This window comes from Rhopilema esculentum, chromosome 14 (assembly GCF_057945365.1).
Source record: "Rhopilema esculentum isolate cy_ngs chromosome 14, ASM5794536v1, whole genome shotgun sequence".
Taxonomy (NCBI): domain Eukaryota; kingdom Metazoa; phylum Cnidaria; class Scyphozoa; order Rhizostomeae; family Rhizostomatidae; genus Rhopilema; species Rhopilema esculentum.
Window position 1 is genome coordinate 11,229,680 of NC_142828.1, and position 16,827 is coordinate 11,246,506.

General features: G+C 37.9%; 1 protein-coding gene across 4 annotated transcripts in view; it reads left to right on the forward strand.

Moving 5' to 3' along the window:
- LOC135696314 (dynein axonemal assembly factor 4) overlaps window positions 1-13,409 on the forward strand; it is a 29,697-nt gene extending 16,288 nt beyond the window's left edge. Inside the window, exon 11 of one of the 4 annotated variants that reach the window (XM_065215680.2) lies at window positions 9,603-9,742. Coding sequence is in view for 2 of the 4 variants with exons in the window: in XM_065215678.2 (XP_065071750.1) it covers window positions 9,637-10,863 (1,227 nt within the window). In the remaining 2 variants the exon portion in view is untranslated. Of the gene's footprint in view, window positions 1-5,773; window positions 8,054-9,602 lie in introns of those variants that run through there. The other 3 variants (XM_065215681.2, XM_065215678.2, XM_065215679.2) reach the window with 3 other exon arrangements.
- The last annotated feature ends 3,418 nt before the right edge of the window (window positions 13,410-16,827 follow it).

Consider the following 16,827-nt stretch of genomic DNA (forward strand, 5'->3'; position numbering starts at 1 on the left):
TGCGATTTTATCAGCCCTTCCTTAAATTTCTTTAGAGTTGGTTGACTTTTTAAGAGATCTTTCAACCCATTACAGAGACTTGCCCCTCTGAATGAGAAACTTTTCTGACCGGCTGATGCCCTCAATATTGCTCTTAGGTTAATATCAAAATCCAGAGTATGCGAGAGGTTGTTTCGCTAACCCTCGTGAACACGTCACTCATATAGGACGGCGCCATCTTAAGGGTTTCAAGATAAGTAGTTCCCTGACCGTGGGCCATCCAAGAGCATGGTTTTGTAACTTTCGAAGTTAATCAAGAGATGTTTCACCAACACATTGCCAACTGTAACGATTTTCTGTGCGTGGGTATCATCCTTTTTTCTAGAACCTCATCCTTAGCTTTTTGTAATGTTCCTTATACTTTTATGAAATGTTTGTTTCGTTTTGTATCAAATCGCATAATTTACTATAATTTCCAGCATGGTTTATTTTATGCCATAGAATTCAAGAATATTTAAATTTTTCTGGCCTTGTTAGGTTGATATCATGATACTCTTGAGTAAAACCGTACAGGCGCTTAGAAACTCGCCTCGTATACACAGGCGCCCAAGACTCGTTTCGCATTGACTCGCCGAACTCGGGAAGCTTAACACATTGGTTGGGACTGGACAGGCACTTTTTGATGTTCATTCGATCCCAGAGCTGTAGCGAGGACTGACTTTGTTATTTATGAGTATGAGAATTTTCACCATAATTCGTACAGGACCAAATGGCTAGAATTGTGGGGGTTGTGACACTCCCCACACCCCTTCCTTTGCACTCCTGTGCGGCTCTGCCTGGGCGTGAGGCTATGTGTCCATCTTACTTTGTGCCTAACCAAATTCATACATTACTTTTTATCATTTAAATCGAATATGAAAATTCTAATGAGCCTCTGCATTGCCAACAGAGACAAGTTTAATTAATTTAGCACAACGGATAAGCTGCACGACGTCTAGCAATAAGTCTTTGCGGTGGAACATTAAAATGCCCTCATTAGATTTTCACTGTATTTCTGATCCCACCTGCAAGTAAAGACAATAAACCGTTGCAAATACTACTGCAGTCCTGGCATCTTCGCTTTTCTTGATCTTTTTTGTCATCAGCTATTCTCCAATAGCAGAGTCGTGTGCTTTGTTTCAAGGGGCTCTGATCCTTTTACCTAAAAGAGCACCGCTTATTTCATGCCTTCTTGTGCAAATTGCATTAGATTTATACCTCCAGCATTTTGGGAATTTCCACGTCTTTTACATTTGGACCAAAACATGGTTGACACACACCTTGCGAGAAAATTCAAACGTTCGCAAGTCCATTTTTGCAACGCTACTGTGCAAGTGAAAGTTGAAGGTATCCAGGATCTATTATGTTTTATATATTTTCGTTTTTGTCTGTAAAGTCGATCCTTTTAGCCTAAAACATACATTTATTGTCTGTGACGATGAAGCTTATCAGCCGGCCGATGGTGAAGTGTCGCTTGCAGATATTTTTTTAGCTTAAGTAGCCTTTGAGAATTATAACTGATGAGCAAATGCGCTCAGACACAACAGATAAATGTGATATCTTTACATCTGTCCTCCTTCTGCAAGGCAGACCGTCCGGCGACATTCCTGGAACCCGAAAAACCCCGCCCACTACTTTGCAGAGTAAAGGTTCAGATGAGAGGCTCCTCCTCACGTGGCCCTTTTATGTTACCTTTAATATGAATGGAAGCTGTTGTTTACACCATTAGCTATGCAAAAAGCATAATGATAAAGTCAGTCTCTTTGCGGAGCTGTAAAAACCAAAGGGAAGTACTTTGGAAAAATCTAAATCCACTTCATGTTTTTTCCAGCCAAAATAGCAACCACCCGGTCTCTTCCTGACAATCTGTTTTCAACTCTCCAAACAGCCCCTTGCGTTTCTTCATATTTTCCCAGTTTTAAGCAAAACCTGTCATGAAAGCATACATATAGTGAACTTAAACGGATAAAAACGTACGCGATGTCGTGTAAACGTGATTATCCGATCTTATTTTGTTCCGATTAGCATGAAGGATAGAATTTTGAAAAAGGAAGCTATATGAAAATAGCATTAGTACAGACAGTTTGACGCCAGAATAGATGCAAACATTTAAAGTTAATTTGAGTTTTACGGTGAATTCTTTGTTGTTCGTCAAACAACAGACTGGGATAAGGGGTATATTTTGGGATTTTGGAGTGAGTCGCATTCACTGCAGCAATTGCCATTCCTTCCGCGAAATATCACAGGTGGAGACCAGAGTTCCTGAATGTTGGCAAGAAGCATGCCGCGACATCAATTTTGGCAGTTTATTACCGAAAGAGGTTGGGGGTTCCGTTTAAGCTTATTACACTATTAACCCCCTCATCCAGCAGTAGTCTTTTGAAATGTTCACTGGGTTGAAGTAGGGAGTGCTGGGGACGGCTCCCCTAAAAGACCTATTTCGTGACTATGTCTTTCAGATCGTCATCGAATCCACGGCAAACCTGCGCGTTAAAACGATGACCATTGATAAAGATTGTCTTAGCCATTGCAAATGGTGATTAGGCACGAAATACCAAGACTCCAACCTTTAGGAATATAACCCCCCCCCCCCCCTCTCCCTCCTCTTATAATAGGATTTAATCTCTGCTTACGTGTTATAAATACTGTAACTTACGCATGCCCAGTATGCCGATTGTAAAGGGAGTTGTTGCGGAGGCTCCCAGCTGAAAGATTGACACAAAAATTGCCTTTACTTGCCAGTTTATAAAACTTTACGGCAGCTGTTAATGAATTGCAAAGCAGTTTTTGGGCGCTGCAACATGAAGATATAATAGGTTGAGAAACTAATTAGAAAAATTTTTCCTTCTTCTCAGCTAGATTTTCTCTGCTTCTTCGCTTTTTTTCTATTTACGCGCTTGCAATTGTGTGGCTCTGGTCAGTGGCGGATCCAGACTACCGCCATTACCGCTCAAGCGGTATTCAGATTTTATTCAAAAATTATAGAAACAAGGATCATTTTCAAGTTTATCCTACTACTTTAATTAAACCATAGTTAGAAATTGAAAAGATTTGATCGCGCTGCAAACCAAGCATTCTTTCCTAGAAACATGCCTGAAATTTCCACAGAAACATTTTTTATTCCTTAGGCTTGATGAATGGGGGAATGATGAAATCATGGCTTGCTACCTAGGGGGGTTGAGTCGGTGTGTAGTGGATTCGAGCTGCACTGATCAGTAGTCTGCCTAAATCAATCAAATCATTAGAAATCACAGCTAACCTGGGGGGGATGCATAGAAATTTTGTTGACAACCAATGAACAACCGAGTTGACTACCACTCAGTTGAGTAGTAGTTGGATTTTCGCAAAAATAACGACTTTGCCATAATACACGCACCAGATGCTAACTTTTTAGTCAATAAAAAACATTTTTTTAGGCTGGAGAGGCCCTTTAACAAAAGCTGCTTTCAATAATTGCAAATTTTATCTGGCTTTTTAAACTTATAATTTTCAACAGGTCTGATTTTCATAAGTAATTGTGCGACTAAATGCGAGTTTAGGCGACACTTCAAAATTCTGCCAAATGTATCTTTTTTTCTAATTCTATGGCTAAATGCCGTAATTTTTTCAGAATAGCCATCCTCAGAATATTGAATAAGATTATTATTTATTTCTTCTCAAACTTGTTGTAAGGATACATGAAATTTCAGTAAAGCACTGCTTGTCTCTAGAAAATGGTCTACATAAGAAATTATAGAAAGCAATAATCATTTTAGAAAATCGGGTGTGGCCAGGAAATGGGTGTGGTCTAAAGGGTGTGGTCGACCCTCTATCTCATTTCGGCGGTAGTCAGATTTTGGCTCGCTGGTACCCAGTGTAATAACGGACGTGAACATACAGAGCAAGGTAATATTGTAAGCAGAAGACATTTTGTGTAGTTGAAGCTTGTGTAGATTTAAATGCGTTTTGGAATCGTTAACAGTATCGTAAGAAGAATAGTTTTGATGCTAGGGGAAAAGGGAATGGCAGATAACTCAATAAAAATCTCATACACCTTGTTGGAAATCCTATCGTTTTATCTGAAAATCTCTGGAAATCCTGTTGTTTTCTTGGGAATCTCGTGCGCCATTTGCAAGAGGAAACTTTTCCTCGAAGAAAACTTATGTATCAGATATAGCTTGAGCTGTAAGTCACTTTGTCACAAAAATGCCGCCTCTCGGTCGTCAAAAGTTTTGTCATAATACTTATCACAGAAAGCCCCCCCCCCCTCCCCACTTTTTGCAAAAAAATGACAAATACTAAGTAATAAACTAACAGTAAAGCCTCTTTTTATACGGTTTTAGCCCCCCCCCCCACTTTTACCAACGCTCCGCGGTGCTTATCACCGCCCTAAACACCTTTGATTTGGTGGTAAATTGGAGAAACGGGGTTTCTAGGGTGCCTTTATAGTTTTTACAGGCTGCAAGCTCAGTGGCATAGCTAGGGATTTCTCGTGGCGGGGCGAATATCTGCTGAATCCCGACAAATTTCTTCATTAAGAAAATGTCATTGCTTTTTGACTGATACTTTGCAACCGTTTACATCTAGAGCATGAGAAACATCAAAGTCAAATACCAATGGAAATATATAAGCTACTTATATATCATTACAACACTGCAAATAATACAAGGCCCTCACCAACAAAATATGTAAAGACATATCTCTTTCAATTTAAATAATAAAAAGGCATAAAGCAAACAACACTGTACTTGGCTCAGTATCAAAATAATTTCCTAGTTTTCGTATCCAAGAACGGCTTTTGAAGCTCTCTTACGGTGAGATCAACTACAACCTCTCTATTTATTGTGACTGTTGCCATTGTGCTTCACAGATATGTCTAGATATGTTTTAAGCAGCTGAAGGCTCTCTCGTCTTTAACAGAAGAAACAGGCAGTGTTGAAGATATCTGCAGCAGCGTGACAATGCTCTCAAATGAATCTGTTAAACTATGCTTTAATGAATCTGTTGAAAGTAGATCTTCATGATCACATGGGTTTAATTTAAGGTTTAATTTAAGGTTTAATTTAATTTAAGGTAAACCAGGGTTTAATTTAAGGGTTTTATGGACGAGCATGGCTACGCTGCCAATCCAAGAGCATAATTTTGTTGATAACCCTACATAATAGACAGGGAATTTTGCATAGCCATCTAGCAAACTGCCTAACCAAAATTTTTAAATCATGAAAATAGAGGCCACTGATCATTTTAAGTCTTGGTTACAATCCGGAAAATGACCGGAATAAATATTTCAGAAAGTGTGAAAAATGCACGGTCAGCAAACTTCTTACCTTTGACTTTGATGATTTTATCAGAAATAGCTTGCTAACTGAATAAAAAAATACTAAAACATCATTGTTTCCTGGCGTGATTTGACGTGTTGAATTGAATAAGATGCAACTCCAACTTTAAAATATCACTAAAGGCAATTTTAGGACTTTGGTACTTGTACCCAGGTTACTGTTGGGTATTTCAGTATAACCTTACAACTATGCAAGTTATACAACTTAAACTTTGTTTCCTGGCGTAATTTGACATGTTGAATTGAATTAGATGCAACTCCAACTTTAAAATATCACTAAAGGCAATTTTAGGACTTTGGTACTTGTACCCAGGTTATTGGGTATTTCAGTATAACCTTACATCTATGCAAGTTGTACAACTTGAACTTTGTTTCCTGGCGTAATTTGACCGTGACCTTTGACAACATATCATGACACGACCCTCTATTTTTTCACAGAAGATTCCGACAAGGAGTTGTTGGACTTCATGAAATTTCCGACAGCAACGTTTTGAAGCTTGGTTGGGGGGGCGGTCGCCCCCTTAAGCCCAGTTCATAGTCGATGCATTACATCAAAACTTTTACCCGTACGCCTTATTTCTCTGCGGGAGGCGCCAGCTTGTCTGGTGTCGGCTTGCCAAAGAGCTAGCGTACGCTAAATTTCGCCCCATATCAGAGGCATAGGTCTTGCGTACGGAAGTTTATTCTGTTTTCCGCAAACCCGTATGCCTTGAACTTATCGAGTTGAGAAATCTTCAACTTTTTTTGCCTTCCGTACGGAAAATTTCTTAGCAATGGCCGATTTTGAAGGAAAACTTTGTGAAGAGATACACAAATACCCCCACATGTATGATTCCTTGCTAGAGGACCGTCGGTCTGGAACCCAGAGTAAGAAATCGGGACAAATATTAAATTATTGGACAGGAGCAAGAAAAATGGCTATTTATACCGGAATCATTGACATCAAACGCGAATCGTTGACAATAACGGCACAATCCCCGCAAACGGTTCGTAAAGTATTTGTAGGTAGAATATACCAGCATGTTTGCTGTTCTTTTTATTTTTTCTCCATACAAGTAGAAGGGCAAGAGGAAAATTCCTCGACCGCATGTCTGGAAACTATGAACCGAAAAAGCTTATGGCGTAACGTTTCAAGTTTCCCGCATGGACATGCGGAAAACGTACGTGTTTACGCTTTTTGGATATGCAAGATGAAAAGGCATATGCTTCAAAGCTTACCCATGTGCAGAATTTAGCGTAAGCTAATAAGTTCAGAACTATGAACCAGGCTTTACTCTACACCACTGCGCAAGCTGCATAGGGCAGTTCCCATTGTAAGGACGTAAAAAATTACAGTCCCATCCATTCGACTTTACCCCCATACTGATGATTTGATTGCCATACACAATCGTTTCGTACGTAATATCGTGCTGTGGGGTGAAGTTAACTTTGAACAAATATTTGCTTTTAAAGTAAAAAAATTTTCGGGACTCTTTGAATAGATATTTGCACATCTCGCTTTGTGCATTTAATGTTTGTTTGCTTCATGTTTTCTCGAAGTTAAACAACAAACAAGAAATTTTCCTAGATGCATCCCTCATTTATTTGGTTGTTTCGATTTCCAGAAGGTAAAACATAATTTAGTTTTTAGTTCAAATAGAATTCATATTTTTATCTTTTTGCAGTTAATAATCACCGTCACGATATTTAATTGGCCTGAGTTGTTAAGTTTGCTTAATTTCCGTTTACAGGTTTGCCTATATTGCTTGTCTCAGCTTACAACTTTAGATTTTAAGAGAAATATATGTTCTTTGGCATTATGCCCAAATCGAATCAATCTTTCAAGAAACTTTGATGTGGATGTTATCTTATGTTTAGTTACGATTTTGCTGTCGAACGTTTCTTGTTAGTTTTGTCATATCGATAATATAATGTGAAATATATTAATTTTTTCCAGAATTCTTGTAAAGCCCTTACTAAAATTTATTTGTGCCTGTAAGCACAAGTTATTCGCAGAATTTGCCTGCAGAATTGCAATGTTGTGTTTTCTTTAGACTCTAAAACTGTTCCTGTATGAAACGAGACATTTCTTAAAAAGGCGAGGGATATGAAGAACATAAAAACATGGTTCAAAAGGACTTATGCAATATGCCTTTAAAAAAATACATCTTATGCCTGAGCTGTAATACTTTGGTTATAATACTTTTGGATTAAGTCTATTTAACAACGGTTAACCAAAGTTGTATATAGTTTGTTTCCTTCCAAATAACAGTAGTTATATGGCAATGGGTTTGGGTTCATTTTTTTGTATCACTCCCATCGCTTAGAGATGTAGAATAGAACAAAATTTGATATTGCATAAGGATTACTGTCATCTCATTTTTACATCCATTTCGGTACCCTCGAAACACGTTATAAAACAATATAGGCCAAGTTTTGGGAATTGCTATGTTGTGAATAGCTTCGAAAGCGTTATTTTTGAAGGTTTATGTTAATTCTATCCGATTGTAGGGTATGCCTGCGAGTGCCACTCACGTATTTTTGCGTTGATAGGAACAAAGTCGAACATGAGCACTGATTAATAACAAGGTTTGATAACACGACGATTAAAGCAATTAGACAAACCAGCTTTTAACAAACAGATATTGCAAGAAATTCTAACATTTCTCGACTTTCGTAGCACACTTTTTCATGTTTAAAAAAGTGGGTTGAAGTTAGTTTTTTCGCTGCTGTATTACTCCTCGAGTAATACACTCGTAATTTTCGCTGCTGTAACCACTCGAGAAAATAACTTGGCTTTATTACCAACTGGTGGTATTCTTTGCAACGTAGAAAACCCAGATCAGATAATAGAAATCAGTCAAAAACTTTTTTACTTGTCTTTATATAACAACGTATAACGTGCTACTTCTTTTAATACACCTTAATTTATATCAAGTGGAATGAAGCCACCTCACACTAGTTATAATACAGCACTTTCTCTTAATGATCATTATTAGCTTACTTAAAATTAACTAACTAGCATATTTTTACCTTAAATTTGTAGAAATACAATAAAATGGCACAAAATATGCCAGGCACAAAATGAAAAATTATGCTTCCAGTTTGGCCATCATCTTCATACTCAGGACCTCCGAAGAAGGGGGGGGGGCCGGAAAAAAAACAATAGAGTTTTTTTTCAAAATCTTTTGTTACGGGTGTTAAATTTTCCCTTGGCCCCTCCCACTTTTCAACCTTTGTCGGAGCCCATGATACTTGTAGTAAAGTGTACATTTGCAGAATGTACGTTAATGGATAACTGATACTTAAATATTTTCGATCTTCTTCCTTCTATCCAGTTAAAAGACCTAGGCCCTTAATTCTCAGAATAGAAATAAAGTGTAGTTAAAGGTAATCTTAAGGTTTTTTCTTTAAACCAGTGCATTCTAAAAATTGTTTTTTCGTGTTCTTAGAACAACACGATTAAAAAAAACTCTGCAAAGGGAATTTTATACTTTTACTACCTTTTACCGCTTTTTCTTTAGATCTGTGGCTGTTGAGCATGATGATGCCAGTGATAGGGGTATGGGATGCATGCTGCCCCTCTTGCTCTCCAAGAGAAGCTCTTGGATAAAACTAAATACCCGGTTCATGAATGTGCCCTAAATATCGGCATTCATACTTACCAAGATATTTTTGCCACTTTCTGACTGTAGTGCATAACAGTTTTCCAATAAGCACGGAAAAGTGGAAATGTAACATACTTAATTTCTTTTGGTATCAAACTATCCAATAATGACGTGAATAGCGTGAGAAAAGCAGTAGCGTGAGTGGAAAAATGAAAAATTTGATTGGTGACTTGTTTTTGACCAATCAGCGAACCTTAGCTTTAACCAATTTGAAGAGTCTAAGAGAGAAAACGGACCCTTTCTGTCTACTCAAGTCGAACTGCTTTGTTTTGACGTAGGCAGATTCTAAAACACCTTTTCGAAAAGGCGACCTTGCTTGCCCGATTAATCGTGCCCTGGATTACATTTTATTTGAGCATTCTCTCGATGCTCGCAGGGACATGCTGTTTATTTTATCGACTAATTGTTCAATAGTGCATCTTACAACCCGTTCTCGAGATGGCCACATCAATTCGAAATATGTCTGTTAATTATGAAAGAATTATTAAAAGTTTCGAGTCATTTTTCAAATGCCCTTGTCATGAAGCCGGTATCCCTGTTTAAGCGGAGTACCGTCTATAGTTTATAGTAAGCAGCTTTGTACTCTCAATATACTAATCTCTCTTTTCTCTTTATAACAGGTAAAGAACATTTTAGCAACATTTTCAAGCAGGGATGGATTCGTTCTGGAACCTTTCGTATATGGAAAATGTTTCAGTTCCAAAACACTTTTATACAGACGACACAGAATTGGATAAAATTGATTATCAGGCACACAGCTCTGAGCATCGGATCATTTCATCGTTTGGCATTACGTTCCTAATTCTTGTTTCCTTATTGGGGAATGGCTTGGTCTGTCTAGCTGTGTACCAAATCAAAAATCTTCAATCAAATGTCAATTATTTCGTTGTGTCTTTAGCGATATCTGACATGCTTGTTGGCCTTATATCAATGCCTATTTGGATGACATTTGAACTTACAAAGTTCGAAGACCTTCCTCTCAGCATTGCACCTGAATCGCTGATCAAAGGCTGGACTTTTATCGACATTCTGAGCGGTGTTGGGTCTATTTCAAATCTCGTTGCAATCAGTTTTGAGAGGTACTGGTCGATCAAGTCACCGCTCTCTCATCGAATCTGCATGACAAATACATACATTGTTGTCAATGTGTTTGCTGTTTGGACGTTCTCTTTCTCTGTTGCTTCTTTGTATATCGGTCTTTGGCAGTTGAAGTGGAAGGTTCTCCTCGTAACAATCATTGGCTTTCTTTTGCCTTTGTCGTTGATCCTTTTTTCTTACTTAAACGTGATCCTAATATTGCGCAAAATTCCCACCAACGTTATATCAAGACAAGAGAACCACACGGTGACGCGAACTCTTTGTATTCTGGTTACTGCCTTCGTTATTTGCTGGTTGCCATTTTTTATCGTTTCCATAACTTCCATACATTGCAAATCGTGCAATGTCTACGTGTTGAAAAGGCAATGGATACGCTCTTTTGTAATATGGCTTCATTATCTCAACTCGTGTTGCAACCCGTTCCTGTACTGCATTTTCAATGCTTATTACAAAGACGCATTTAAGATGGTGCTAAAGAAGATATTCTTTAGAAAGCACCGAACAATTGTGGGAAGAGTGAGGACGCAAAGTAGACCTATTAGCCACTGTACTCGAAGCACAGCAGATCGCTGTTCCACAATACACATGTCGTTTCTGGAGCGAGATCGGTACCAAGATGAGCAAGGGAATGGTTGTTGCGCTGTTGATATGCCGTTGAAAAATTCCATCGACTGTGAAAGTACCGCTTTTGAACCGCGGTATGCGCCTTTCGATCCCAAGGAATACAAGGCTATAAGGCTCACTCCTGGAGGGCTCTCTAGATCCGAATCCACAGAGATATAAAGAAGTCCAATGCGGGGGAAAAATCTTCTTTGCCATTCGGGAACAAGGTAAGTGGTCGGTAACTGCAAGAAATAAGAAGAAATAAGGTTACAGTGACTTCTTAAATTTTTCGTCGGTAATACATTTGATTGTAAGTTAACTAATGTTAATAAACTTTGTTTTAGAGCACGGAACATTGTTTAAATAGATTGTACAATTAATGCAATTTTTCAATTGCTGTATTTGCCAGTGATTTGCATCCAAACTTATGCCAAATATGGATCGTCAAATTCAGTGATTTTGATAAGTTATATCCTAGCAAATGAAAATATTTCTATTTGTATCGCAAAACCAACGCTAGTCTGGCCAAAAAAGATGTTGAAATGATATCACCGATTCGTATAATCACTTCGTTTATTATCGATTCCTTGTCAATCCTTATGATTCTTGAAGAATTTCTATGTCTGTGAATATTGCTGAATCTTTCTTTAAAAATAGATTGAAAATGGCAAATAAAATCTTCATTTCTGCTATGATATGTTTTCTGCCATGATATCTGCTATGATATCGGTGTATTCTCATTCCGCCCTAGCAATCTTGTCTTCTTTTTTCAAACATGATGCTTCAAATTGAAGATTTTGTAGTAGTTCATAAACATAAACAATTTAATACCTTGATTCTAGAAAGCTCGTGCAAATTTAAATGAATTGAAATAAAGTTTGTCCGATGCATTAATCGTCCGACATCTGGTTTTATCCGAAAGTTGTTTCGAAGGTCTAATCTTTTGACAGAAATGAAGATTCGAACCAATGTATGAATTTTCTTTGAAGTGCATATGTCTCTGGCACTTAAAGTTTCTTAAAAGTTTTTAAAGTTTTTCATGACATTTTTCCCCCAACCCTGGTGGCCGTCTTTCCAAGACTAAGTTATGAAAGGTTTTGTAGCCACTACGATTTCCTCCTAAGGTGTACTTCTTATTTCCACACGGTGCATGGACCATGAATGCTGAATATGCTACGACGTATGAATGCTGAATATGCTACACGTCGGTCTCTTTACAATGTTATTGTCTGAAATAAATTTGTCTAAAATTCTTGAAAATATTTCCGAAATGTTTCCATTACAAAGTTTTTTAATATAATCCTAGAAATTCATGATAATGGTTGGCGAAACCACACTGCTAGTGCTTAGTAAAAAGTTGCCTTTCCTAGGTTCGGATCAGTATGAAGCTAGAATGGTCTTGAGGGATTCATCCGTTGATTTTCTCATTCGAAGGTCTTTTGTTGTTCTGTACATTTTTGAGTCGAACTCCAGGAACATAATCTTGCAGGGGCATGGATGAATCAATTTACCTGACTTGTTTGGAATTCCTGGCTTTGCTATAGTTATTACTGGTAAGCAAACCGAAAGGGACACAGACTGTGCTGGTGCCGGTGACAGCAGTTATTTGTCATATTGAACAAAGGAACAGCATCCCCAAACCGCCGGCACGAATATAAATCGAAGATTCCTAGGTCCTGTCCAAGAAGGCAATGAGAATACACACAACTAACATTTTTTGAAACTGCCCGCATTGTATAACAATACTGAACATGAATACGCTGACGATAATCAACAGGCCAAACAGATTACCTGAAAATGACAAGCACACTCCAGGGGAGATGGGACTTTAGCAAAAAAAAGTTAAACTTCTTCAAACTACATTTAGATTATATGCTGGAAACATAAAAATAGGTGACATGAATATGCATTCGTTAAATCTGAAGTATTGGTTTGGTCACAGAATAGAAAGTAGGCAGAAGGGTAACTCTCGTCGGTTACTTGGTTGTTTTTGAAACCTGAGTCAACAATAGAATTCCTTAATTCCCCTTTAACCTCAATTTCTTTAGACGAACTTAGTCATGACAAATTATCATTCATTAATCAGATATAAACGAATTATGATACATAATTGAATTTATTCACTATCATGGGGCATTTCATCTCAAATAAAGTTGTCTACTTTCATTCTTTTTTTAACGTTCCCCGACAGATACTTGCTAAGCCTCGTATAATTTAACGCATGCGCTAGTTTTTTCAGGCTTCACCTGATAGGCAGTAGTTACCCTTCTGCCTAATTCCTATTTTGTGGTTTGGTATTTGAGAGAATCACAACGAGAACAAACACATGCCCAATCGGAACAGCCTCGTATAGAACACGACACAAGCGAAATGGAAGAATTATTTTTTCAAAACCCTCTGTAAACCCCAACCTTAAAGTTCCCTTCTGAATACTGTCTTAAAAATAGCAGTCTAAAGCAACCTAAAATAAAAAAAATTAAGCATTGGCTTATATACTTTCGTTTGACAACATAATGATCTCAGCGATTAGATAGTAAATAGACAAAAGCGTGCAGGACCAGTCGTTAAACGGGTATTTGGATAGGCTTTAAAATACTTGATATCACGAACCTTTCTTCATTCAATAATTATAAAAAAACACACAATTACTAAATGTAATAGTTACTCCCATTTTTGGTGGTACTTGAACATGAATTTGAAAATGCAAACATTTGAGTAAACTAACGCTTTTCGTCTGACACTCTTCAGAGTTTAAACGTCAGCTATGTTCTGACATTTTAAACTCTGAAGAGTGTCAGACGAAAAGCATTAGTTTGCTCAAATGTTTGCATTTTCAAAGCCATTTTAATAGTTACTACCTGAGACGCCACCATTGTTGTCACAGAAGGTGGAAGAATTTTCAAATTTTGATGCTTCCAGTTCACTGGATAATGCACCCATGGAAGCTTTTTTTACTGCCTTGCAATACGAACTTACTATTAAAATTAGTATCCACTTTTTAATCGATTTTCTGATAATCATTATCGTCATTCGCGAACCCAACCCTGAAACATTGTATTATGGAGTTATGGTTATCGCTTATTTCAGTTTGTCATTTAACAGTTGAAATGTTAACGTGCCGACGAGCGAAGTGGCTCAAACCAAATTGAAAATGAAAACAATCAAATACACTATCCACTATCATTGATTTCTTAATTGATGTCACCACCAGGTTTGCCTAGTAAGCACCAAAAATGCCGAATCTGACGAGTAAAGAACCGATTCATAACTCTTGGGGGGTATCTCACCCTATAACCCCATACCCTGTCTCTCCTTAGCACCGTCCCTGATGGGCTATTTGGAAAGTTTGCTGATTCCCCTTACGGTACGTTCTTGTCCTTAGGTTGGTCCACTGTCTAGAGCCACCCTTAGGTTGGTCCATATAGTTTGTATCACAGGAATCATTTCTGGGACATGCATTATTCTACCTCCACATAAACAAGATTCCAGTCATACTTAAGGAAATTCCATCTAGGAGTTCGGACCTACGTAAGTATGCTCATGCCTGACAGATGTTCTTCAGTTGCAGAGCTGACGAGATCGAAGAAAAGCTCTCAATGAAAAAGGAAGACGATTTTTTTCTGACATTTGAGTAACATTTGACGATTTTTTTCTGCAAATATATCGAAGGCAAACCCAGGAACGTTCCTGTCCATCATATTTGGGAAAAACAATATCTTTAAACATACGCTATGTTGACATTGTCTATGCTTCAAAATCAGTGCAACAAAAAGCTCAGTATGCATACAGATCGCAGCAAAAAACCCGCGTATAATAACCTTTTTTGCAATTAGCCTAAACAGGTTCTAATATGAATGGACTTAAAGTGAATTTAGGCTACCAAGGTTCTTAAAATAGGTTCTTGTATTTAGGTGACAAAATCATAAATTTCATGGAGTACTGTGCAGTTTAAACAAGCAAATATATACTCAAACAAACTCATGGCAAAATCTTCGACTCTAGGGCCCCGTTCACACGGGAACGCAATCGTTCCGTTCCGTTCTTCTCCGTTCCGAAAAGCGTAACGCTCAGGGGTTGTGTTCACACGGGAACGCTTCAAATGACATCGTTCCGTTCCAAAAAGTGAAACGACAAAATAAGTGATACGAAAAGTGGAACGGTACGCAATCGTTCCGTTCCGTTCCCGTGTGAACGCGCAGAACTGGCCCAGAAAATGGAACGATAAGAGTTTTGCCCTTGGCGCATGCGTCTGTGTTGTTGTTGTGGGAAGCAAGAAGTGACAATAATAAACTCGAAGAAAATGGAGGATTTCAAACACATTTAGGGTTGGCTTCCATTTTCCCACGAGCTTGCTTATTTTGGGGCGCTTTTGTATTCTCCATTTATTCAAATTGTTTAAAAAATTCAGAGATAGCTCAGAGATAAATCGAAATGATGAAATCCATCTCCATTATAGACATGCGCATTAAAAATCATTTGCTTGTTTTGGCGCGCAAATTGCAGAACGGAACGATTGCGTTCCCGTCTGAACATAAACAAAAATCGATACGCAATCGTTCCGTTACCGTGTGAACAGTATACCTTTCCGTTCCAGAAACTGGAACAAAAATGGAACGGAACGATAGCGTTCCCGTGTGAATGGGGCCTAGGTAATCGAAGTTCCCACCATGAAAGGCACTTACAATTCAGAATTTGACGATATATTGAATAAAATGAAACTACAAAGGAATGCCAAATTGCCAACTTTTTGTCTCACATTAGATGTCAGGCAACGATATCAGCGGGTATAAATCCAGGAAAGAAACAAGTGCAGGACAAGGAACAGAGGATCAATTACTATACCTCCGAAATGTCAATTAAAAGACAAAGTTTATATGTAGAAATCTTGGAATGAATGAAAATTGAAATTTTGTACTTTGCAAATGCTGAATATTAAGAGAATTTACTGAAAATATGGAAACATTAGACACAGTATTTTACTTTGGCTTCAAAGAAAAATGGTTTGCCAAGTTAATTGGTATAGATATAAGCAGATAATCATACTTCATTCAACAGTCTCCATCTAGAAACCTTTACAGCAGCTCCACTGGTAAGAACCTAATTCGAAATTTTAGCCTTAAAAGGTTCTAATGTGGAGGAGGCCTAAATTTGAAATTTTAGCCTAACAGGCTCTCAAAATCCAGGTTCTTATACGCGGGTTTTAACTGTATCTCAGCAAAAAACGTTCCATCAATGATATATAGAAGCGCCGAAGGCGCTAGATGTCGAACTCAATTTGTACGCTGTGAGGCAAATTTGTTTACTTCGCCATTTTTAATAGTGGCAAAAAGGAACTTGCTCCATACTGAGCCCTTATAAATTTGGTAAAAGTAAGGTTTGATTTCGTTCACTTCTCTTTCGAATATCGATGTGAAATTTGGTGGGTGGCCTTATATTGCACTTAAATTTATGAATTAATGTTAATATTGGAAAAATAAGCCGTCATTCGCAAATTCCAAGCATTTACAGTAGCGGTACTTACTGCGGTGTTTTAGGTCTCGTCGAAATTTCAGAAAATAATGAGTGATCTGTTTTAAAACGGATCCAGTGACTTTGTTTAGCCACTCAATGCATAATCTTCTCAACACATTTGTACAAAGATGTGATTTAGTTACTTTTTCTTTATCTAGGCCTAACTCTAGAAAAACCGAGAATAGGTCATAATTCAATGCTTGGATAATAATAACAGAATATAAATATAGTAACCAATTTTTGATTTTATATAATCATTGATATTTTTAGACTATTTCAAAACCACGCTCGTTGCTTGTAATTATTCTTCAGCACAATGCGTCCCTCCCCGCATAAACAGGAGTGGCGGCATGGGGGGGGGCAAGGGGAGGCTTTAGCCCCCCCTAAATTTTTGTTAGCCCCCCCGTCGGCAGGCAATCAATTTTTGCTTTCTCTATACCGTCGGCACTTGATGGATGTCACCCGGTTTACATGTTGTTTGAATGACATAAATAATCGAGGAGAAAACTGCACTGGCTGGTTTATGGTTTTCTTAATGGCTTTTCTTCGGCAGTTTTACTATCATAGTGTCATTATATCCTGTCGCTTCCGTGAAAGCTGTGACTTAATTTCATGGTGCTCCTTCGCATGACC